Here is a 25,150-nt window from a genome sequence, read left to right as displayed (position 1 = left end):
ATATATTCTCACGATTAAGCTAACAACAGGAGATCAAAGGACGTCACTGATGTAAGTCACAAGTCCTCGACATGTCAAAACAATAAAACTGGTATAAAAAATCAGACAAAACATATTAACATAAGGCTTTTTGAATATTTCCTGTGGTTCCTTCCAGGAACGAAGTCAGACACCGAATAATGCAAGTATGAACAGAAGAAGCGAGAAAAGTATACAGGAGGGTAGTATGTGCAAGTAGGGGATGGTAAGGAGGGCGAGTGTATCGCGAGACTCTCAACCACTGGGAGAAAGCCCGCCAGCCCGGATGAAGTCATCTCTGTTAGCGACACTAATATCTGAGTTTCGATACGGAAGGAAGTCTTCACGTTGCAAGCCACGCAGCTGTTCCCGACCGATAGTTGAGACGGACCGCGAGTAGGACTGAGGACGAGAGAGGGTGTGAGGACGGGAATTCAGTACAGACAACCGATGTTTGGAGGCCCACATGGGCGATGGTGACCTATTCCCAGGGGAGCCGCTGTTGGATATCGCGGAATGCCTCGGCGCAAAGACAGGTAGGCGAGAGAAGGACTCGGTATCCGTGGAGATATTGCTCATGCTCATAGCCGAGATGTCAGACTGGGGACGGTGGTAGCCGCCGCGACCGGGTAGGTGGGACACAGAACTGTAGATCGAGGAGATACCTGACTGGGCAGACGAGCGCCAGGAGTGCACCATGCCGCGCGGGATGGTGATGATCTCTTCATCGACGCCAGTCTCCATGGCGGCTGCCACGTCGGCTGGTTCGATCGGGTCGCCAGCTGCGCGGCTGGCCATCATCTTGGCAGACTTTCCAATCCATAGCATCTGCTCGTGCTCGCGGAGGTACCGGTCGCCGCTGAAGGACTTCTGAACAATCTTGCGGGTCATCATGCCGAGTTTGCGACGGTGCTCACTCTTCTCGTACATACGGCGAGTGATAGCTGCTACTTCCTCAGGTGTGGGGGAGGAGGTCAGGACTGGCGCGGGCGATGTGTCGCCGCTGTGTTTGCTCCATTCGCCGAGCATGCCAAGCATGCCGATTTGGGCTTTTGCTAGGGCGAGGGCGTCGTTTGGTGCGACGACGGCACTGAAGCGAGAGAAGTCATCTGGATCGCTGAGTACACGGAGCGAAGCACCGACGTCTGTGCAGACGACGGGAGCTCCGGTTAGAGCAGCCTCTCCTAGGGCGAGAGGGAGACCTTCAGACAGAGATGAGTTTAGGAAAAGCCATGTGTTCTCCAGGACCTTCATGGGGTCGGCAGTTCCACAGAGTGTGACTCTGCCACGAAGACCCTTCGATGCAATAATCTCTTGGCACTCGGTAGAGTAAGTCGGGGCCTTGTCAATAGCGCCATAGATGTCCAGATGGTACTCGTCGAACTTCCACTGGTTGATGATGATATCCGCAGCGAGAAGGGCAGTCTTGATGTCCTTGGCGTACCAAACGTGGGACAACATGGTCACGGTCGGACGCTCAGATTTGATTTCCTTGACCGGAGAAAACTTCTGCATGTCAGTGATACCGTTAACGACAGGGTCGATCTTTCGGCGGAAAGTGTTCCGGTGCTCAATCGTGCCCTGGCAGGTACCAATCTCGACCTCCCAACCGGGGTTGAAGAAGTCTGCACAAGGAAGGATGATGTCTGCATGATGAAGGGTCAAGACGGAGGTAATTCGCATTAATCCAAGAAGCGCGTTTCGAACAAATGGTGAGAGCTTGCACAGGGCAGACGACAGGCAAAGATTGGTTTCACGCCAACTGATGGCGTGGTCCCAAATCTGTAATGTACAGTTGCGCTTAATCTTGCATACGACCCCATAAGAGGCGCTGACGCTGTGATGCGAGGCTTGGAAGGTTGAAGGAATCTTTTCAGGAACAGGGATCGAGAAGATGAAGAGGTAGCGGTACCAGAGCTCCAGGGCAACATCGAGGGATGCCAAGGTAGGAAGCTCAGTGTCGAACCAGTCGGATGACGGGATGGTGTTCGACATTTCCTGGGTCAGCCATAACTCGCGCCAGCTCTGCTTCACCATTTCACTGTTCCACACCTGAGTCCAATGACGGGACTCCTGGAAGTATGTGTTCAGGTTCACAAGTGCTCGAGTCGCCTGGTGGATATCAGATTTCGAGAGATGAACTGCACGGGCACCCTTAACCAAAGCTGTCAGAATGGGAATGAAGTTCATCTTGATATCGAACTCGCTCGCGGATGTAACGTTGTCCACCTCAGCATCCAGCTTGTTGTGGAACAAACCGTGAGTTGGAGTGAGGAAGTCCATACCCCAAAGCGGGATGAGCTTGAGAGACTGGATGTTCTGTTCGGTCTGATGCTTGGGGACACCAAAATCGTTTGCAGACTCGCAAATCATGTGCCATTTGATGGTTCGCAGGGAGTTGATCATATCTCGTCGACAGGCAGAGACACCGCCACCTTCATTGGGCCAGGTACCGTTGTCTGCCGCCATGACGTGAAGCGTCTTGTCGGTATCCTTGCCAAAGTTCTTGGAGCGGGTGTTAACAACAGCATCACCTCCAGGGCCGAAGTTGAGCAGATCGGTGAGCTTAACAGCGAGCGGGGTCCAGCTGGAAATGTTGTCATCCAGATCTGCACTGGCCATGATTGCATCAGCGCGGAGATCCACATACTTCTTTGCAGATACAAGATTACCCCAGTCACGGCTGCGCCAGTAAGGGGTAAGAACTTTATCTCTACGGAGAATGCGGTCATCCATCCAGCGAACAATGATTGCATCAAAGTCAACACGATCCTTCCACGCCTTCCACATCAAGGAGCGAGCCCGAGAAGTCGACACCACAAAGCGCTTCTTTGTAAGGCCGAGTGTCCGAGTAAGAAGGTTTGACTGGAGACTGTCACAGTAGAAAAGGGGGTTATCATGCACGAAGCTGGTATACTTCGGTTTGGACAGTACGCCCAAATAATCGTGTTCAATCATGGGCGGGGTTTGCATCTTCTGCCCGTTGATAGTGGTGAAGATAGTGGGATGGAACTTGTGATCATACAGCCAACGACTTTCATAGACATCGGACCCCTGGACGAAGCTGGCCTCGGTGACCTTGGAGTGAGGAATCCAGCGCTCAACCTTCTCGGGATGGCGACGGGGAGGCGCACACCAGGACACCGTACAGCTGATGTGGGATAAGACGAACTCGGCTCGAAGCAATTCATCACCAAAACGGGGGTTCTTGCGATAGTGGTACTTGAAGCGGATAAGATTGCCATCCTTCATGTAGGAGCCCGATTCGATAAGACCCTTGCGATTGTACTGAACGCTTTGCAAATGGTTTGGTCCTGACACGCAACGTCGTCCCAGCGGAATGCGCGTCGAGGATTTGCCAAGTTTGAAGCCCTTCTTAGCCGGGGATTGGTAGTCGTAGTGGTATTCGTTGGTCACTTTGCCGTCCTTGAACTCCTGCTTGACCAGAAGGAACATCTCACCCGAATAGGTGCTGACGTACTTTAGGGATTTGACCTCCTTGGGCTCAGTCTTATGCTCACCAGCATAGTGGTACATCTTGAAACCACCATCAATCTCGTGGTGCCTGAAGGCTGTGAAGGTGCCGTCCAGACTCTGGATAATGACACGACTCTTCTTGATATGGATCGTCATGCCTTTAGTCTCTTCCCACAGTCGCTTGACGTTCTTGCGGCCGTGGAAGAGGAAGAATGACAAGCCCAAATCCTGAACAATCTTGGAATAAACCCAGATCATATTAAATAAGAAGACAGTTGGCGCACGGAAAACGATCGGAAGGTTCTGAGAGACGTGATTGAACTCTCTCTGGAATTCCGGGTCGGCGACCAAAGCCACCACAAAGAATTTGACCATTGTTCCCAGTTTGTGGTAAATGTAACTAGCTGGTGATCGGACTAGCGACAATGCAATTGGAAGCTTCCGAGGTATGTAGGAAATGTACTTCGAAGTCTCGGGCTCCTTGGGAAGAGCGGTTTCTCCAGTTCCCCAGTGTGCATAATCTAGAACGCTAATTGCAGTGGCTGCTCCAAGATTGCAACGGGCAACATGAACATCGAGGTCATTAGTATCGAATGTGCAAAGATTTTTCTGGAGCCATTGGCGTTGGCTGTTGGAGAGGCTGCATTGTTGACCCAAGCAACGCTTCAGCAGCACGTCCCGAACTTCGGTTGGCAGCTTGTCCCAGTGGATATCGGCCTCGAAGCCAAGACAAAGCTGTCGGAGGAGTTCCTTCTTAGCCCAGCGTACGACTGTAGTTGTGTTGGCCTCTTCACGAAGCTGGCGAGCCATTGTGTGAGTCACTCCACCGGAGACAATCGATCCTGCCAATGACGCATATTCATGAGGAACACCCATCATAAGCTCCGTGACAGCATGAAGCAAGGTTTCAGCAATGATTTGACAGTTTGCGCTGATATCGAGACGCTCGTCTAGGAGCCCTCCCACAGTGATGGCCAACTTCAACTGGTTTCCGGTACTGCAGCTGAGAGCTCGAATGCCGGGGCCGAGAGAGCCAACGGAGACAAGCTCAATGACAATGTCGCCCTTCTCCCACGATGCCATGGCGGTGTTGACAATATCCTTGGAGCAGGGGAACGCCTCTTCAATCCTAAGTTCTTCTCTGCAAGACATCATAGCACTCTTAATTTCAACACCAGGATGAACACCTGGATTGAGCGTGAATCGGGAATCGGAAGGAAGCAGCGAATAACTTTCGAAGAAAGTCTGGAGCTCTTGCTGGGACCATTCGGGGTCCGACCAGGGCGTTGTAAACGCATGGAAGGTGCGGTCAAGTTCCACCGAAGAGTCCACTTTCTTTGGCATACCCATTTTGGCATTCCAGATCGAGAGAATGGCAACGGTCCAGGTGGCAGTTCCGAGTCCAATAATCTGCGAGTACAGGAAATGCGGCAGACAGACCTTGAGCGCGATACCGACTGGCAATCCGATACAGATACCAATGAGAAGAGGCTTCAGCGCATGAGGCCCCGTGAAGATCTTCGTGTATTGGTACCATATCAAACCAGTGTAGGCAAGAACGTAGGAGAAGAAAACAATCATGCCTTCAATCGAGTTTTGGAAGGTCCAAATGAGGGCAGTGGCAAGCGCAAGACTCCAGACATGCCATAAGAGGAATCTAAAAAGAACCCGCCAGTATACCTTTCGTCGGAGTTGCACCTCTTTCTTCTGTGCGATCCGAATGTCCTTTGCAGATCTGACGGAAATAGGGGCGTTGGTACCAAGAGCATCATGGAGCTCCTGGGCTTTGGTATCAATGAGCACGGCTCCGATCAAATAGTAGGCAAGGGCAAAGCCAACAGCCATTCGATTGGCATCATTCACCTCGCCGGTGAGACCAAGAATGCGATCGCCACTCAGCAGTTGTGCCCATTTGTCGAGAAGTGCAATAACAAAGTAGAGGACACCACATCCCATCTCTTTGCTCGATTGACGCCAGTGAACGAATGCATTATGCAGACGAAGACCTTTCTGGGAATTGCGCAGGGTGTCAAGTGCGACCTTGGTTTGGATATTCCAACCAGAACTGAACGGAATTGGCCTCGGAACATCTGCATGGCGACAGTACCAGTCGAGAAGAAAATTGGTAGACTCCCAATCCCCGGCAAGCTCAACGACCATTTTATCTTTAGATGCTTTTGAAAACATGCCACGTTTTGTCTCAGCCAAGACGTCCTTCAATAGGGCTTCTCTCGCCAGCTTAAGGGCTGCTGGGTCGCTCATGTTCGCGAACACTTTCTCATCATCATTTCCATAGACAGTGATATACCACTTGCGGATCTCAGTATCGTCGGTGCGTCGCACGGATTGGTACCAAGTGACCCATTTGGAAGTAACCGAACGAAGGCAGAGCAAGAGCACACCAATGAAGAGGTAGATAACAGCGAGATAGACAGCCGAGTCGTGGCCAGTCCAGGCCGTGATGATCGGCGACAAGAAGAGGATCGGAATGCACATGATAATTGGCTTCCGACCGGACAAAAAGCTCGAGCCGGGATAACTGAAGCTTGCAAGCGAGGCGAAAGTCGAGAAGTAGATTGTCAGAGCGATCAGGTAGAGATAGAAGATGATACCGGCGTGAGGGCCTCGAACACTTGAAATAGCAACAAAGCCGATCAAGCCACCGGCCACAGTAAATGCAATACCAGCGATCAGGCGAATAAGAACGAACATGTTCGCTGCTGCGAAGGCCATCGAAATGAGATAGTACGGTCCACCGCATGCAATCCATGTACCAATTGCACCGGAAAGCAGCAGAGAGATCATCAGTGCCATAGTTGCACTGTCCTGTTCCTCGTGAGACATGGCAGCAGAGAGATAGAGTCCGCGGCCAATCAGGGTAAGCAAGATAATATCAATCAAAGCCGGAATGGCAAAGACACTCAGGAATGTGAATCGCTGGTATCCAGGCATAGACTTAGGCTGCTCATCAGGATTGACATCAATCTGAGCTCCGGCGTAGGAGGTAGCGAGCTGCGGAGCACCGTTCACCCAGTTCGGCGGCTGGTGGTCTCCATAGTAAGCTCTGAACCGGTCAGATAGCAACTTGCCGAAAACGCTGGGAGACACGTCAAAGTAAGCTTCACATCGCGATCCGAGGGCAAATGACTCCGCGAAGGCGGCAGCCTGATCAGTATGGTTGTTAAATAGGGGATTCCGATCGGTCACTTCTGCGTAAATCTCATCGAAAGCTCCCTGTCTTGCGGCACAGAAAAGAGCAAGAGCCATCATATCCACGTACGTGTCAACGGAGCCACCTTGAAGGAGCGCGCAGAGACCACTAGTAATGGCGGCGAGGTCATCCTCGCGGCGATACCTCAAAACATCGGAGAGTACACTGTCAGCCTCATGGAAAAGATCCAGACAGACATCGAGAGACGGGTATTTGCATCCTTGGTCCAGGTACCAGTTGATACGAGACCTGATCAGATCCTCGGGAGAGGTAGATTTCTCAAGATACCCAACCGTATTGAGCGCTTTCAACTGAGCAAAAGAAGGGGCATCCACCAGTTGCTTGCGAATGTAGGTGCAGATGGCTTCAGATAGCTCGCTATGCGAATCGGTCAGATAGAGGTGCTGCAAAAGAAGGAGGCGCTCTTCAGGACTGAGAACATCGATATCTTGAATCAGCCGACGGGGGAGGCCAGTATCGTGGGAAACATCTTGAGACCAAGTCGCGAAGGTCGCCTCAGCCTCGAAGCAAACATGTCGGGGGAATCCCTTTGCCGAGAGGAAGGTGTGAAGAATAGTTCCAGCCAGGCCTTGGGCATTCTTGGATACATAAATTTCAATACCATCACGTTCCATATCAAAAACGGCCCAAAAGCGGAGATCAGAGCTCTTGCGTAGACCAGAGTCGAGACAGAGATTCACGTGCAATAGATCGTTGGATGCCCAATTCGCAAGTTCCTTGATTGTGGTGGCCAAATGATCGTCATCCTCGGAGATATCCAGAGAGTCATGGAATTGACGCAGAAGAAGTCCAATGCTTTGGATTTTAGTTGTCGGGACGGGATGAAGAAGGTTGAGAGACTTGAGACGTTGTTGGGATTGGACAATTTCTGCAAATGCCAGTGGAGTCGAGTCTGAACCGAGAGGGAAACAACCAAGCGAATTGTAGGCCATCCCTGACATGGAGATAGAGAGAGGACTGCCCTGTGACTTGACCTGTGCGACCCATTCTGGAGGATCACGCAGTCGAGCAGTCGGGCTATCAGGAGCCTTGGAATCGTATTCCAATGAATTTAGTAGCGCATCAATAGCAGGGAAAAGTGGCTTGAGAATGTCCCAGCCAGCCTTGTTATCCGGGGAAGGCAATATGTTCAGGTTGGCACGCCAGGTATCGTGGGCCTTCATCATTTCTGCCTCCTTCAACCAACCAAACGCGGGAAGAGGTTCGAGAGTGGTGACGTTCAGGTCTGCATCGTGAAGAGCAGCTTCGGGGCCGATCCAGGTAATTGCGCTGTAAAAGCTGCACCATTGGATAGATCTGCGGACTATGGCATTGGGAACAGTGACGTTGTTGTCAACGGTTTCCCAGGCCATTACTACAAAGTCTCTCATGCAAGACTCAGAAACAAACGCCTTGATTGTTGCTTGTAGTTCGGCCATTTGGAAATAATCCCGCTTCTCGCCCTCAGACATGATGCTAGCATTTCGAATGACCAAACCCGCCACGGCATCGCTCTGTACGGCCTTTCGATCCTTCAAGAAATGCGGTGGCTCCGACTCGAGATAAACTGCCAGGCCAAGAGTGCTGATGGTCTCGAGAAGCTTTCTCCGAGCGGTAGGACGGAGCACATCTTCCCAATTCGCAAGGAGAACACCGGAAAATGCAGTATCATGAAATCCGCTTGCGAGCAATTCCTCAATCTTCTCAATGACGGTCAAGGCCGAGGCCTTTGGGGGAAGGAGTTTCCCAAGATCAACACGTCCTAGTATTTGGCTGCGCTCGTGTCTAGAAATAGCCTTGGCGACACCTGCCTGGAAGGGATCCACAATCAAGACATCCCATTCTTGCAAGAGTCTTTCTTGCGAGACAGTGGGTGGGTTTTCGAAGCTTCCCAAGTAGACTCCGAAGCTCGCGGGCTTCCCCTTGCGCGGATGTCTGTCGACTAAGTTGAGTTCTCGGTTGGCTAGTTTGATGAGACGTTTGGATACACTCGAAGGTACATTGTCTGGTGGTGGTCTCGACTAAATATAGGCCGGAATTAACATCCAAACTAGAGAACAGCTCGTTGGTGGCCGCCATATCATACCTTGTAGTATTTGATAAGTCTTTTTATTCCAGAGTATATAATTGACACAGAGCCAACGGTGACTGTGAATAGCAACACTCCAATGAAAACCTAGGGAAATGGTCAGTATATCTTGGTGCTCTCTGTCTGCAAACGAGAGTGTTGAACGTCAAGTTGTAAAGAGGACCGGAATCAACATACAAATTGCCACCAATATTCTCTCATATAAGCCCAGCCAAGAGGATGTGGCCTGACTGGGAGAGCTTCTACTGTCGTCATTGTGTCGAGATTTTGAGTCCTCGACTTGATATGTCTTTGGGCCCAATATAAGAAGCACAAGGTTAGGATAACCTGTTGCCAAGTAGAGATGAGACTTCTTCGAATGTAAAATGCTTATAGTGACATGCTTAAACGAGTGACTTCTCCCTGTTCTGCAAAATGCCAAAGATGTGTAAAATAAAAAAATGGAGAGCAAAGGGGAGCTCAAGTGTTGACAAGGTGATAAGGTAGGAGAGTAGTGGGGGGGACTAAAGTGAATACCCACTTCTCCAAAGCGCATAAGTAAAGCAGGCGATTTTGCCTCCTAGGATTTCCCTTGTTCAGTTGCCAGGGGGTGGGGAAAAAAATGAAAAAGAATTTCCAGAGTAGCTTCGCCTGTTTTGGACCGTTTAGGACAAAGGGTACATGGGCGTCTAATTGAAGCAGAGATCTCAAACTCACGGGGCCAAAACAGCTAAAATAGTACACTCCAGTTTTTCTTAGATGCAAGACTAAAGAAGCCACTAGTGCATCAGGCCTGACCGATGAGACCTGGTGGAGTCAAGGATATTCTATAGGAGATGCCATGTGTGGCACAACCGTGCGATTCATATCGTGGCAATTAATATCCCGATATCTGATTCCAATGAAGATATGTATCATATCAATACGGAGTACTCCATACATGTCTCAAGATGTATGGGTTGGATTTCGCCTAGGTAGCTTTTCAAAGCTAAAGGACGCAGTTACGGGCTAGAAGCATCATATCATTCTGCAAGACTCGAGATCTTGGCAAAGATAAAAATAATTCAGAAAAAAAGAAAAAAGAGAAAAGAAAAAATGAAAAATGAAAATACAAGATAATGAAACCGAGAACCGAAAAGAGACGTACAGGTAAGTGAAAATTACCAGGTATTTGCAAACGAGTAAATACAAAAATATCCTTCGAAATACCATGTATTACGTATTTGGACTAAGACATTCAAAATGTTCCCTGTTCCCCACAAGTTCTAGAGTGTTTCCCCTGTAACCCCAACTGTTTATACGAGAGGCCTTTGCGTCGGAGCTTTTAACCCTTGTAATGGCGTTCTTCATGTCTCGCTTAAATCAATTGCCTAGCTTTATTCTTTTTTTAAATTTATGTTTAAAAGCAAAAAAAAAAAAAAAAAAGGAGATTTCTCTCGCCCTGCCAAGATCAATTGTTGATTGACCAATGATATACCTAGCAAGATTGGCCAACGCAGTATATCCTTTTTTCAAATCCGATCTGAGACCTTGAAACCAGTCAACGCCACATGGAGACCTGTATAAACTGTGTTTTTATTTTATTTTAGATTCGAGATCCCCGAAATTAACTTGGCTACATATGGAGAAACAAAAGGCGATAGGTCTACCTACTCTACAAATGTTTTATCTATAAAGACGATGATCATGCACTTGTGGGTAGACGTAAGCTAAGTCATTCGTTCAAAATATTCCGTACCTGTATTTTTCCTAGCTAGTGCATACCTGCATAGTGTGTGACCTGCCCTATCGAGAACTTGGTCAAGATCGCCATGGTTGCCGTGCCAGTCTGGGCCTTGAAGGTCGCCTGCTACTACGCCTTTATAACATGCGACACTGCCCCAGGTGTTTGGCCTGAGAATACGCCGACTGTCATCGCCTATCACCCTCCGGTCTCGACTCCTTCTATCCCCGGCAGTTCTGGAGTGAGCTCCACTACGATCGTTACTTCTACACACTCGTTGACTGCCTCTGCCTCTATCTCTGTGTCTCTGTCCTCTACCCTTATTAGCGGTTCTTCGGGCACAGTTGCACCAAGCAGTTCTGCGGCATCCACCTTCGTTACATTCACCTCGGGCCCAATCCCAACCGGATCAGCTTCGGGATCAGTCACCGTCACTGTCCCATCCGGTTCTTCCAGCATCCTTACCCAGAGTGGATCTTCGTCTGTTTCATCAGGCTCCGCTTCTAGCTCTACTCTTTTGTCTTCCGGAAGTTCTTCGGTCAGCTCTCGCACCTCGTCCGCTGTTTCTAGCAGTTCGACTTCTTCCTCACGCGCTTCAAGTGCTATCTCTTCGGTCGTTTCGTCTTCTGCTGTTTCCACAAGTGCTTCTGTGACTACTCCGAGAATGTCGTCCTCCGCCATTTCGGCCTCGGCTTCTGCCTCTGCTACCCCGCTCAACAACGCTGCTGTTGCAGCCGACATTCTGGTCATTGCCAGAGATGCTGCCTCTGCAGGTGTGGCCAGCTCTGGCCTCAACGGATACGGTATTCCATTTACCACCCTGATTGTTCCCTCCGCTGGTGTCGCTCTTCCCGACCTCAATGGCACTGCCGGAGGAAACTTCGGCGGTATTGTCGTTGCCGCTGAAGTCAGCTATGACTATGGTGGTGATAAGGGCTTCCAGAGTGCCCTGACCACTGATCAGTGGACCCAGCTCTATGCCTACCAGCTTGAATATGGTGTCCGTATGGTCCAATATGATGTCTACCCAGGTCCTAAATATGGTGCATCTGCTATCGGCGGATGCTGTGACAACGGTGTTGAGCAACTTGTCTCATTCACCGATACCAGTGATTTCCCGACATCTGGATTGAAGACTGGCGCAGGCGTCAGCACCAGTGGTCTGTGGCACTACCCCGCGACTATCAGCGACACTACCTCTACCAAGAAGATCGCCGCATTTGCCCCCACCACCGGCTTCCCTACCGAGAGTGTCGCTGGTGTGATTAACAACTTCGATGGCCGTCAGCAGATGGCCTTCTTCATTGGTTTCGACACTACCTGGAGTTCTACCTCCAGCTACCTGCAGCACGCATGGATTACCTGGATCACCCGCGGTCTGCACGCCGGATACCGCCGTGTCAACCTGAACACCCAGATTGATGACATGTTCCTCGAGACTGAAATTTACTCACCCGCTGGTAACAACTTCCGTATTCGTGCCCAGGATTTGAGCAATATTGCCACCTGGACTGATGCGATCAATGCCAAGATGCCCGCCGGCAGTTCTTACTTCGTCGAAGTCGGCCACAATGGTAACGGAAACATCGAGAACTCTTCCGATACCTCGGATTCTGGCTGGGATGCTTGTGGAGCTGCTATCGAATATGACTCGCCTCTTGACACTCCTCTCGAATGGGTCAAACCTCTTGGAACTGGCACTGACCTGTGGCCTGCGGAGCCCACCACTTACGACTGGACTGCTACTTGCACGGCCATGGATGAGCTCCTAGCCTGGTGGACCACCGAAAGCAACCTCAACAAATTCGGCCACATTTCGCACACCTTCACCCACGAGGAGCAGGATAATGCCACCTACAGCGATGTATTCAAGGAGATCAGCTTCAACCAGGCTTGGCTTAAGGCTGTCGGTATCGACAAGGCCACCAAGTTCACTTCCAACGGTATCATTCCTCCTGCAATCACTGGTCTGCACAATGGCGATGCTCTCCGGGCCTGGTGGGAGAACGGAATCACCAACTGTGTTGGTGATAACACCCGCCCTGCCCTTCTGAACAAGGCGAATGCCATGTGGCCTCTCTTCACCACTGCTGCCGCCAATGGTTTCGATGGAATCCAGATCAACCCTCGATGGGCCTCCCGCATCTACTATAACTGCGATACTCCTGCCTGTACCGTAGCAGAATGGATTGCCACCTCTGCTGGTTCCGGTAACTTCCAGGACCTCCTAGACATTGAGAAGGCTGAGACCATGCGTCACCTCTTCGGCCTCTACCACGATGGTTACATGTTCCATCAGGCCAACCTTCGCAACATTGATGTTGATCCGATCACCATCAACGGTGTCTCTGCCAAGTACTCCATCATGCAAGCCTGGGTGGAAACCCAGGTCCAGGAGTTCGTTCGCCTGGCTGAATGGCCCATTGTCACACTCACCCACCAGGAGGTAAGATAAATCCAATTTAACACACTACAACCTCAAGTTCATGTGCTGACTCCTCATAGATGTCCGCTTCCTTCCTTGCCCGTTTCAACCGTGACAAGTGTGGCTACTCCCTGAGCTACGCTACAGGCAACGGAAAGATCACTGCCGTCACTGTCTCCGCGACTGGCAATACCTGTACTGACCCTATCCCGGTGACATTCCCTGTTGCTCCTACCAGCACCCAGGGCTTCGCCACTGAGCAGCTAGGTGCTGACCCCCTTACCGTCTGGGTCAAGCTCGCTGGCTCCCCTGTCACATTCACTCTTTCCACCCCCATTTCCCTTTAAGAGGCTGAAAAGAGGATTGACTTGCCTTCATTTGGTAGGTCGATATACTTTTCGGGTTCTGTTGATTACTCATAACTTTCATTATAACTTGTGGATATCTCTCTTAGATGTCAATAATGGTTTCTATATATGTGAAGGAAAACACAACTCTTACTTTTCTGTTGATACGAAGATTGAATGTCCAATATTTTCTAATGTATAGAAAGTTCAAGTATAATTATACGTTAATATACAATGATTCTTTCTGAATGATCTTCATTTATCCATACCAACGCAATAACATGATCAAGGCTAAGTCTGTACGGAATGCTGAATAGCCTCCACCTAGCAAGAATAACTCCTCGTATTCTCGATAATACCCTCGGACATGTCATTTGGCGGTCTGACCCCGGGGTGGAGCGGGACGATGTCCGCAATTTGACGATGTAGGTTCGAGGTGACTATGTAGATAATAATGCGTACGAGCCAAGGGGCGCTATTTCCCGACTGATCCGGTGCAAGGCGGCGGACAGCAAATCCAGCACATTACATCGAGTCATGTAACCAAAAACAAAAAGAATTCCGTTTATTTCTACCGATGAGAGAGACTAAGCCAAACGTGGTTGATATCGTTTGCTCCGGAGTACGGAGTAGGCCAAGAACGAAAGCAAAATCTGGGCAGCGATTTTAGGGCCTAACATGTCTCAACATCGCACTTTATTACATCATGCCACGCAAGAACCGCCACCAGGGCAAAATCAATCTTGTACCAAGTAACTCGGAGATTATTGATCGTGTCTCAGAAGCGGGAGACCTGTGGAGGTAGCGTATATGCAATTACAACAAGGGCTGCTGTAAATGTCTGAGATACGACGTATACCCTCTACCTGCAGGGTGCATAGGGCAATGCAATCCAGCCCCGAGATCTGGTTCCAGGCCTACAGCGGGGAAGCATGTATACGGTGGTTTCTCATGCAGCGACTGCATCAAACTGGTCAATTGAATCAGAGACAAGGAGGCTCAAGGTTAAATTTGGAATCACGGGCGTAAAATGGCACCATGTCCGGGCCCTCCGCTGGACTAGACTCCTGGGCATTAAAGCCACTCGGCCTCGGATTTAATGCGTTCGTACCTGGTTATGTAGAATGCATGCCATGTAAGACTGCGGCCGGGGTTGAGTTCGGGGTTTGGAGCTTAGTCTGACTTCTGCTACTGTGGCGTTTTTTCTCTTTTTTATTATTGTCCCCCGCAGCGGCAGGTGTCGGGGACAAATACGAGATTGTAGAATGAGCTAGAAGGAAAAACCTGTTAGCGTGCATTCTAGGCGAAACACCTATCTGAATCAAAAGTTATCAAACGGGTCAAGCGTGAGGTGTGTCAAACAGTGAGCCTTGGAATCTGTTAAGCGCGATCTTGGCATAGGCTCGAGCTCTTCAAATCCTTCGGGGAAAAAACCCGAGACGATGTCGTTTAGAGTCAGATTTGTAATTGCCCGGCCTTGTGGACCTATATCGGTTAGCGGGTGTGGCGTCCACTTTTGCGGGAAGAATCAGGCGATTGGGTTATCTTGGAGTAGCGCCATCGGGTTTAGCGTTTCTCTAGTAGTTTATTTTAGCGTCTTGGCTGTGGATAGGGCGAGTCATGTACGGAGTAGGCTCAGAGCATTTAATTCACAAAAGTAACAGTAACAGTGACAGTGGTAATAACAATAGTACTCCGTACGGAGTAGTAACAGTGAGATCAAAAATTATAGGTGCAAATATTTAATTTAAATGTCATTAAACTCGATCTGCACATAAGCGTCATCTAGAGAAGATTTCAAGGAATCAGATGATGGGTATCCTTGTCCTCGACCAGGACCCGACAAATAACTTGGAGGGTTTTTAAAGTGACTGATCATCATTTCAAATGGATTTAGGATGACAAAAGCCGGTTTGTTAGGGCTAGGAGAATACCGGCATTTGGGAAGTTCCTCTGGTTTGCAAAAACGCTTTTTAGGATTTCATGGTAATTACGAAAATATAATACAACAATACCATAGTTGTGACAGCTAAAAAAATCCGATGCTCTAGACTGTGGGAGTTCCTTAAGGCGCTTGCCAACACATCTTTTTAGGTTATTGGCAATGTTCCAAATACATTGATGAAAATTTTCGATTTCCCTCCTGTTTTTGTGAATTTGAAATCCACTTTGGCAAATCCCCAATTCAGAATATGGAGTACCAAATTTCTGCCTATTTTGGGTGACAAATTACTAAGAATATGAACGCGAAAATTATCTCTCTTGGCAAACTGTTCAACCCCTGAATTCCTATTCTCATTGCCTCTATGTTCTAATATACGGAGTGACTCAGTACATAGATAATTGAATATATCAATATCAGCCAAGATAATCAAATTACCAAGATCAGCAGGTTCCCGACCTCGGGAGGTCCACCACCTTATTTTCTTTGGACTTTTCCAAGTGGGGGCTCTTTCCCACCGCTAGGCATCCTCATTTTCTACGCGCCGTGAACTCTTGTCTACCTTACTCTTTAGACTATTTTCAGGGTCTGAAACGAGTTATCTCAAGAGCTTTGCTTTTTCTAGGGTCACATCCAGTTCTTTCCGTAGATCTCCCTCCCTGGTGGACCTGCGCTCTGGGCCCTTATTTTGAGCTTAAAGACGCCTATCTCCCGGTTTAGTGCCTGCTGATCTTTTCATCTCTCTTTCAATTTTTTTTGTTACTCCCTTGGGCTACCCCATACTCTCTTTCATTTAATACACATACCCCAGGATTTGGGTTACCACGCTTGATCTCACTTCACAATCCGCCCTAATGGGTGAACAGTCATCCAAGACAGGCTGGTGGGCTTGGTCGACCAAGAAGAAGGTTCTTATCTTTGGAACCGTCGCTCTCGTCATCGTCGCTCTGGGTGTCGGTCTAGGTGCCGGTCTGGGAATTGGTCTCAAAAACGACGGAGACAATGACGATAACGACAATGAGGGCACCGGTCCCGACACAACAACGCCAACAAATACCACAACACCGACAAACACTACCGCGAAATGGCAGCCAGCCGCTGGCACCAAGTGGCAGATTATCTTGAAGTCCGAGCTGGAGAACAATCAGATCTCCACCTCGGTGGACGCATCAATCTACGACATCGATCTTTTCGACAACAACAAAACCGTCATCTCGGATCTCCAGAAAATGGGCCGCAAAGTGATCTGCTATTTCTCTGCCGGCTCGTTTGAGGACTGGCGCGATGACGCTAGCCAGTTCGACGACGAAGATAAGGGCAATGATCTCGACGGATGGCCCGGCGAGAAATGGCTGAACGTCAAGTCCCCCAAAGTGCGCAAGATTATGCAGGCGCGTCTCGATATCGCCGTGACCAAGGGATGCGACGGTGTCGATCCTGACAACATCGACGGATACGAAAACAAACCCGGAGTTGATATCACTAGGGCTGATGCTATAAGCTACGTGAACTGGCTTGCTTCCCAGTCTCACAGCCGCGGCCTCTCGGTTGGATTGAAGAATGGCGGAGACATTATTGAATCTGTCATTGATAACATGCAGTGGTGTGTCAATGAGCAGTGTGCTGAGTACGATGAGTGTGATACCTATGCGCCCTTCATTGAGGCGGGCAAGCCTGTCTTCCACATCGAGTACCCCAAGGGCGAAGACACCAACAATAACAAGGCTGTCACGACCAAGCAGGCGAGCTCTGCATGTACCGCCAACGGCGCTGGCAACTTTTCAACTGTTATCAAAAACATGGACTTGGATACTTGGGTTGAATACTGCCCATGATTGCAGTTATATGCTTAAGGTGGGCTCGTCCTATCTAATCTGGGTTTGACTTTGCATGTATAAATAATAATAAGACGTGATATTTTCGACGCCATCATCCATGACTTCTTTTCTTCCATTGTTTTTGAACGCCATATGTTGATTGGGGCCAGAAGCTCAGAATATGTAAATTGGCAAGTCGCTACGAAGTGCATGACGCCTAAATACGTATCAAAGCAGGAACGCACTCGTCATTGTCAGAACTTGGCACTTTGCAAAGCACAACTTTTCCTCGGTGCCTAATTTATCAAAGCCATCAAAAAATCACGCCTTCGGCTCCAATTACCTTCAGTGGGACGCAGGATCACGGTACGGAGTACAACAACCCCCAACCCCAAAGAAGCAAAAACGAAAATGCCGTGAGGATAACACAGCGCACTCATTACTCCGTACAATAGTTAAACCTAGTTATTGCGAGGACATTATCGCCATTTTCTGCCAGAGTCTGAGCCCACTAGCCTTAAACAGTCGCTCGACACCTTAGGTATGTGTCGTACTCCGTATGTGTCGTGCTTCAGTCTGTGGTCACCTACCCTGCCAAAGCAGCTTATTTGAAGCGCACATCATAAGTTGGCTCTGGCACAAATGTCAGCTTAAATGACGAGCTCATCGCAGAGCAATTATTATCAGCGCCATCGTCGGCGCAAACAATTCGTGTTTCTAGCGCATTTTTATGCATAGACTAGAGTCCATAGTGGCTGCGACTACAGACGCTAGTTGCCCGAGACTTCCGTGTGCCCAATTTGCTCCTGGTGTGATGTGACGGGGAAATTGGGTGTAGTTTGCTTAAGGCCTGGATTTTGTGCCGGGTCAGCCATCCGGCAATAGCTGCTTTTTTTGCTTTTTACTTGCAAGGTATTTGACCTCGCTTATAGTTTACTTGGCCTAGGCTTGAAAAAATATCCCGATACACGTCAAACCAGTTGAGTTTACAGAACTTGACCCTTGTCCATTCTCTCTTGCATGTTGCCACCGTAAGTATAATTATAGACTACTTCTTTGTACCTAACCTTGGAGTACTCCGTAGAACAAAGCAATTACTCAATTACTGATACGCTCTCATTACTCAAGTGGCCTCAATGAAAGAATGAGTACGCAGTAGTTATAGCGTGATGAGCGGGGCTAAGAAGACGGGGACATCAGTTTCCTAAAGGTAATGTTGATCAGTGACAGACAGTGTTTCGTTGGTCTTGGCAGTCTTGGCATATGCATTGGAGCAGCGGATCGAAACTGGGGTCTTTGCTAGTCTGATTGGTTAGGTTCGAGAGTTCATCCATGGAATACTCGGTTAATTCCTTTCGGGTTCATCCGGTAACTTTACTCATCACACGTGTGCTGGAGGTATTTTTGCAGTATGTTTGGATATTTTATTACATACAGACAAGTCAAGCTGGTATTTAATGTATTTTACATATCCTCTGTCAGGTACGGACGTAAATCGCTCAGGCCTTGAGTTTATTTTTCCGCCAATAATAGTATGCTTGCTGATGTTCCATTGATATATCATAAATCCTAATGGGAGCATGAAATAGCATCGCCCTTGCATAACCCTGGGGCTGAAAACCGAAGTCACACAGAGTGTGTTAACTTATGTTACTTACCGAGATAGGTATGTTGTACGGAGTACAGAGTACTCCGTGCCATTTCTTACCATATTGCACTTGTGTAAAAAAAAAAGTCCGGATATAGTCAGAGTCTAGAGGTTCTTCTCTTCCCGAGATCAACACCATAGTTCGACCCGGTTTCATCATATGAAAAAATTTTGCGTGTCTCACGGCCCATCTCGATACAAAGACCGGTGAACACGGGAGGACTTCGTATTTCAAGTCACCGAGGCTCACTTCCGACCGAAATCGCACTTTGGGTTTGTTTTTTTCCTCTCTGCTTCCCTGCTTTCGGCTCCAATTCGTCCATAGCCACGTGCTATACCCGCCTACCTACCGATTACAAGCGAACCATGGAAACTGCCCGCCTCGCGTGGTCACAAAAAGCAAAGACCCAAGGGATGGAAGGGCGCTAAGATCGGCTGCCCGAGTGGCTCTCCCGAGATCTGCCCCGGTTCCTGGCCAAAAAAAGTGGTTTGGGCCCTCAGTGGCTGGCTACGTGCTCCCTCCACTTGTTTGGGTTTATGTTCGCTTCGGTATAAATCTCTGCACAACAGCCCAGGTTCCTATGGCAGAGACTAACCCGAAGCGAGAGGATGGTGTGTCACTTAGGAGACTGACCCAATCTAATGATGATCATACCAAGTGAGAATTCAAGGCTGGGCTGTCTATGACCCATGATTGACCAAAACGGGCGTGAATAACCTTGATCAGAATGCCCGATTTGAATCGGTGGCTTTTTAAAAGGCTGCATGGCCCATGCCATGCGAACCGAACCTCGAACATAGATGCAGGCGCAGAGAACCGTTCGCCATTTGATCGGATCTAGACGTGCTCACCTATGCATGTTCGCAGCTGATCGTGCACCAAAACTCCCATCCCGGCGTCCATCGTTATTTCCTCCAAACGCCGATCTTTGGCACTTATCCTATTAGCGCTTTCGCCATGTACTGTCCCAGCGATCGACTGCGATCGACTAGTTTTTGTCCGTAAGAAGTCAAGTTCGTTTAGCTGAAGCTCCTGCAATAATGGAGTCGAATCAGCGATGCATGACAGGAATGATTGACGATACTCCTGCTGTATTGGTCCAGCTCTCCCCGGCGGCTACCAGAGGTGACTGGAGCCAAGATGTAGATCAAAAATCTCTTCCTCCCGAAATACCCGGCCATGCCACGAGGTAGTGGCTCCCGCCACCGGCGGTCAATTCCAGGGGTATAACCCGAGTCACAGATACTAGTGCAACATACATACGCATAAGCCGAAGAACATGGGTGAGGCGGTAGAGGGTTCCCCCAAACTACACCTTGCAGCCAGTTAACAGGGAGGAACCCGGTCCGTCAGAGCCGGAAGATGCATACAAAATCATCTCTAGGCAAAGCATCAATATTGCCCGCAACTGTGGCATTTTGTATTGTACCCGGGACCGGGGGACGGGGTACACGTGAAAGGTTCATTGAAATTGCCAGCTGTGCGTTAGTCTCGTGGAACAACATCCCACGCTGGCCTGGTTCCTGGAATATGACTCCGTTGGAATGGGACAAGTCGGGTTTGTAACTCGGCACAGCGGCACTTGCACCACGTTAAACCTCCATGCATACTCTGTGCATTGTTCCTGTTCCAATGCAGCGTTGTATCGGGGGAAGCTGACTTTGGACATTATGTACGGAGTACAGCCATGACCTACCCCAATAGTAAATGTCAATACCCGAAGGTGTTGTCAAAGTCATGTCTCATGCTGCTGTTTCGGTCTTTGATTATTTACACTATCCGAGACCTGGAACATACTTTAGCTGAGTACGTGGCTTACTATAGTAATTTAGACTCTGTCTCAAGATGTTCCAGTTGAATATACTCCGTGCCCCAGTCTTGAATAAAGGATGATGTCCATCGCTTAGTTAAAACAGTGGCTGTGTGGTATCCTCTGCCAAGATTTTCTAGCGCCAATCCTGCAGTGTTATTTTGAGAGTACCTCCGAGCCTTGAGATGGCATTGGCTGTGGGCCTACAGGACGCTATCTGCAGGTCTCATAGATCGATCGGATATCGGTAACTCGGAGACACTGGGAAGAAGGCTGGTTTGGGTTGAGACCCAGGAAAGGAAGGTGTTTGGGTATTTTCTATATCTGCACTGAAGTTTCGGTTAAGCCACGTTTAGCTTATACCTCGTATCGAGCGGATGCCCTACAACTGCATAACCCACTCTCCAGTTCTAGATATATCCCTCTGCTCCACAAACCAACCATACTTTTGCTTTGCCGCATGTTCCAATTTATAGGTTCGGAGTACATACGGAGCACTTCCATTAGTGGAATAGATGCACTTTGGGACCTAGTGGTACTATGTATCATATCCTTGATGTATCGGTGTAACTTATTTCTTGGCATGCAAAAATACAGCATACGAAAAGAAAAAAGACCGGACGTAAATTACCACAATACACGTGTTCTCCACTTTATTTTTGACCTAAAAAGTATAGCTCACCTCTAACAAAGACGGCCTACGATTGTACATTGAAGGGATAGGAGGCGAAAGAGAAAATTTTTCATTCCAGTCTATGCCGCAAATCATGAAAATTTAGATGGACTAAAAAATAGTCTAAAAATCAACTCGTAGAATCATTAAACCAGATGAGTCAAAACATGCTGCTATACCAAGAATATGCACATACTTGCTTGACCCAATTTACCTCACCTGTACACATCATACTCAAGCGAGTAATCCGAGAACAAAGATTTAAACCCCTAAGCTGCCATCAGATCGACAAACTCGATCCATTTGGCTCCAAAGGAGGCATAGTAGTCTGTGCTAAGATGGGTGATGTACACCTCATCCGCGACCTTCCGCACCTGCTTGACCAGACTGCGAAGCTCCGTGCCCTCAACAGATTCAGGCACAGAGTGAACGATGGCACAAAGTTGGGTACGGTTGCTGTCCGCGATATTGGTGAACAGTTTGGCGCCTTGCCGTTCCTGGAAAGTAGTGTAGGCAGCTTCGAACACAACTGTTGAGTCGGCCGTTGCCAAGTACCGAGAATCAGGGACAGCACCGGGATTATGGACAACCTGATAGTCTCCGTTAGTTTAATGGACTTCGCCTATGTATTCCAGAAGGGGAAGCAATTGTGATGCAGGCTGGGGTGGAACATGGGGTGTTGGGATATAATTCAATAATGCCATATTGTAGTTCTGGAAGTGACATGGGAATAATAACCCGAGGGAAATAAAACGCAAAACAAGATAAAAAAGTATTAAGATGATGCGAGACAGGGGTATACGGGGTAGTGAATAGGTAAAGTAAAAACATAGTTTCGGAAGAATTGCATAACTCACAAATTGATCAGGACCAAGACCCTCAATGTCCTTAACAAAGTCCGTCAACCCTTGTAGATAGCTCAAGGTTTGAGAATCGTATTGCTGAGGGGTTTCATCGAAGAAGATTCCGCGAACCGCCAGGTTGGGGTTGGAGGAATTAGTCGGCCAGTCTGCATAGGTTTGGATATCCTTGCGAACAGCAGAGACGTTGCGCTTTCCATATGAGGTATACACATAACCCAAAAGGCGCACATTTTCGTAAGCAGTGAGCTTTGGGATTTCACGGGTGTAATTGCCATCCGGAAGAGAGTCAGGCCCTGGACCGTTTCCTGGATTGATTACGACGGTAAAGTTGACATTGGGGTGGGCAGATATCCTGTGGCGTTCAGCAGCTGTTTTTCTCTGTATTTTTGCTTTTTTGGGGGGTTTTTCTTTTTAAATTTTGATATGTGATGGTATGGTTTGGCGCCCGAACGGCGCGACAAGGCTACCGGCCGGGATAGAAAGCAGTAAACTGGGCGAAGGTTGGGATGAAAAGGGTTAGAAACATACACATTTTCCAGCGGAGCCCACGCCTCAGGGGCAGGGTATACATAGAGTGGAACGAAAACCTTCGCTTTCGGACCCATGTTATTTTTCTTTCGTAGAGTAGTGACCACAACGGAGGGAACAACGGCAGCAATAATCACGATAAGGACAACAATTGCCAAGATGAAACGAGAACGCTTCGTCTTAAGACATGTCCGCTTGCTCACGTGTTTTTCGGGATCGGCCATATTGGTTATAGAGAGAAAGTCGAAATGAAGAGTGTGGATTCACGAAGACTACCGGTTACATATGAGCATGTTTTTTTTTCAAACACTGGTGGCCAACTAAAAAGACCAAATTAGAACAAGTTCAACAATCTAAGGCTTAGTGTCTCTACGAAAATGGATGTAGGGCCTCGACCATATGCGGAAAAGGTCTTAGACGTGGAAAATATAAAAGAAATATTAAAACAATATATGAAAAAAATAATAATATAATAATTCCATTTGATTCAAGTCCGAGCTGAGGCCCTGACGTACAGGTGGAGAGGCACTTAGGGCATGTACAAAATGATATCCCAAGGCCCGGCCGCATGGCCCACCAAGGGGCATGGTTCTGTTCCAGTTCGTGCCTACAGCCCCTCCTAGTTCTCTCTTTGTGCTTTTTTTATTCCGCTTATGCTTCCTTTTGTTTCTTTCTCTTCTATTTTTGCCGGGGGACTGTGCTGAATCCTCATTCGCCAAGGAAGGATGGCATAATAGGTGAACTCAAACGGAGAAGCCGAGTGAGGCAACGCAGGTACCTCGCTTGTTTTGTATAAAACCTTGGTTAAAGGCCCACCGAAGGATCAGGTTATCTCAGTCTTGGTCATATAATAACATTTAACATTTTCTCTCTTTGCAGTGGTAACATAGCTTACCTGGCATCCATTTATTCTTGACTTCTCGCCATGATTGAGCTTACATCAGTTTCCTCTTCGAGGTCGGACAGCCCTCAAAGGTCCGATGCAAGCAGTCCTGTGCAATCTCCTATCGCCCTAGACACACCCACAACTGAGGCTGGAGACCCATTCGACAATCTCCATGACCTGTTGCGCATACTCCCTTCACATAGCCACATTCTTGTCACTGGTGGCCTCGGTTTCATTGGTAGTCACACCACGCTTGAGCTGCTCAAGGCAAACTATAACGTCATTGTGATCGACAATCTGAGCAATGCATTCGAGAATGTTGTCGACCGTATCAGCCTCTTGGCCAAAAGGCATCACGAGGAGAATGGCACGAAGATGCCATCTCTGCGATTGCATGCACACGATTATCGCGACACCAAAGCTCTTCAGCCGCTACTTGAGGAATACCAGCTCCCATCCCGGTGGGGAACTCCCAAATCGAGAATCGCCGGAGTCATCCACTTCGCAGCTTATAAGGCCGTGGAGGAGAGCATTCGGAAGCCACTCAAGTATTACTCCAACAATGTCAGCGGTCTTGTCGACTTCGCCACAATCCTTGGAGACTTCGGCATCAAGACCTTCATCTTCTCATCTTCCGCCACCGTATACGGAACCCTCGCAACCTCGGGTCTTCCACTGAAAGAGGAACTCTGTGTCCACAAGGAAGAGTTGTACACAGATCACGCAGGCTCACAACAATCCATCCAACCTGGATGCACTGGAATCACCAACCCGTACGGACGCACGAAATGGATGTGTGAAACCATTCTGGCCGACTTGGCTGCATCAGACCCGGAATGGACCATTGTTGCACTCCGCTATTTCAACCCTGTTGGTTGTGATTCTTCCGGTCTTTTGGGCGAAGACCCAAGACAGGCACCAACAAACCTGCTGCCCGTCGTTGTCAAAGTCATGACCGGCCAGTATTCTGAACTTTCAATGTTTGGGACAGATTGGGAAACCGAGGATGGCACTGCCGTCCGTGACTTCATTCACGTTAGCGATCTGGCTCGTGGGCATATCGCCGCGCTCAGCTCGGCCAACGAGGGTAAGCTCACAGAAAATTTCCGGACATTCAATCTCGGAACTGGAAAGGGAAATTCCGTGATGGACGTCGTCAGCACCATGGAGTCGGTTATCGAGAAGCCCATTCCTCGACGTGCTGCGCCACGTCGCGAAGGTGACGTTGGAGCCTGCGTTGCGGTCGTCGACCGGTCGACGGAGGAGCTTCAATGGAAGACAGAAAAGAGCCTGAAGGATGCGTGCCAGGACATCTGCAATTTCTTGAATGTTAGTGGGTTGTCTTCATAGCACGGTCCTCATATTATTGGTCCGATATGACAGTCATGTTTTGTTTGCTTTTCTTACCTATTTCTAATATACCTGTCCACCGGAACAATGGGCCTTTGGAGGCATGTGTTTCGGTATAATGATTGTCTATTTTTCTTTTTGGTTTAGTGTGTTGACTAAAGTTGCATCACTTGCGAGCATTCTCCGTCGGTCCCTGTGACGTTTCTCCCATTTGGGTGCACAGAGTCATTTATATACTTCTCTTTCTCGTTGTATACAAATCAAAAAAAGTCATCTTTTGATCCTTGAAATTTGCAGCAGGTATTTTCATTGAACACTGGCAATCGAGAACTAATCCATAGGTGTTGAATATCCTGATGTTGG

The 25,150-nt window shown here is 48.6% G+C and overlaps 5 protein-coding genes across 5 annotated transcripts; 3 read left to right on the top strand and 2 right to left on the bottom strand.

Moving 5' to 3' along the window:
- Nucleotides 1–273: 273 nt before the first annotated feature.
- On the bottom strand, nucleotides 274–9,050 carry gtb3 (glycosyltransferase family 4 protein; the record flags this gene model as incomplete). The annotated part of the gene is made up of 3 exons (XM_056722075.1): nucleotides 274–8,727; nucleotides 8,793–8,882; nucleotides 8,973–9,050. The coding sequence occupies 3 exons, from the start codon at nucleotides 9,048–9,050 to the stop codon at nucleotides 274–276; spliced, it is 8,622 nt and encodes a 2,873-aa protein (XP_056578325.1).
- A 1,535-nt stretch (nucleotides 9,051–10,585) lies between these two features.
- agd3 (putative extracellular serine-rich protein) lies at nucleotides 10,586–13,269 on the top strand (the record flags this gene model as incomplete). Its single annotated transcript, XM_056722074.1, has 2 exons — nucleotides 10,586–12,943; nucleotides 13,003–13,269. 2 exons carry the CDS (start codon nucleotides 10,586–10,588, stop codon nucleotides 13,267–13,269), a joined length of 2,625 nt encoding a protein of 874 aa, XP_056578324.1.
- A 2,796-nt stretch (nucleotides 13,270–16,065) lies between these two features.
- Nucleotides 16,066–17,046, top strand: N7517_004343 (endo alpha-1,4 polygalactosaminidase; the record flags this gene model as incomplete). Its single annotated transcript, XM_056722073.1, has 1 exon — nucleotides 16,066–17,046. The coding sequence occupies one exon, from the start codon at nucleotides 16,066–16,068 to the stop codon at nucleotides 17,044–17,046; it is 981 nt and encodes a 326-aa protein (XP_056578323.1).
- Nucleotides 17,047–21,429: 4,383 nt separating this feature from the next.
- Nucleotides 21,430–22,775, bottom strand: N7517_004342 (spherulation-specific family 4 protein; the record flags this gene model as incomplete). Its single annotated transcript, XM_056722072.1, has 3 exons — nucleotides 21,430–21,750; nucleotides 22,018–22,375; nucleotides 22,552–22,775. The coding sequence occupies 3 exons, from the start codon at nucleotides 22,773–22,775 to the stop codon at nucleotides 21,430–21,432; spliced, it is 903 nt and encodes a 300-aa protein (XP_056578322.1).
- A 701-nt stretch (nucleotides 22,776–23,476) lies between these two features.
- N7517_004341 (NAD-dependent epimerase/dehydratase family protein) lies at nucleotides 23,477–24,787 on the top strand (the record flags this gene model as incomplete). Its single annotated transcript, XM_056722071.1, has 1 exon — nucleotides 23,477–24,787. One exon carries the CDS (start codon nucleotides 23,477–23,479, stop codon nucleotides 24,785–24,787), a length of 1,311 nt encoding a protein of 436 aa, XP_056578321.1.
- Between the last annotated feature and the right edge of the window lie 363 nt (nucleotides 24,788–25,150).

Source organism: Penicillium concentricum, assembly GCF_028827145.1.
Source record: "Penicillium concentricum strain IBT 3081 chromosome Unknown utg000002l_segment0_segment0, whole genome shotgun sequence".
Lineage (NCBI taxonomy): Eukaryota > Fungi > Ascomycota > Eurotiomycetes > Eurotiales > Aspergillaceae > Penicillium > Penicillium concentricum.
Note: the sequence above shows the minus strand (reverse complement) of the source record. Positions and strands in the feature narration are given on the sequence as shown.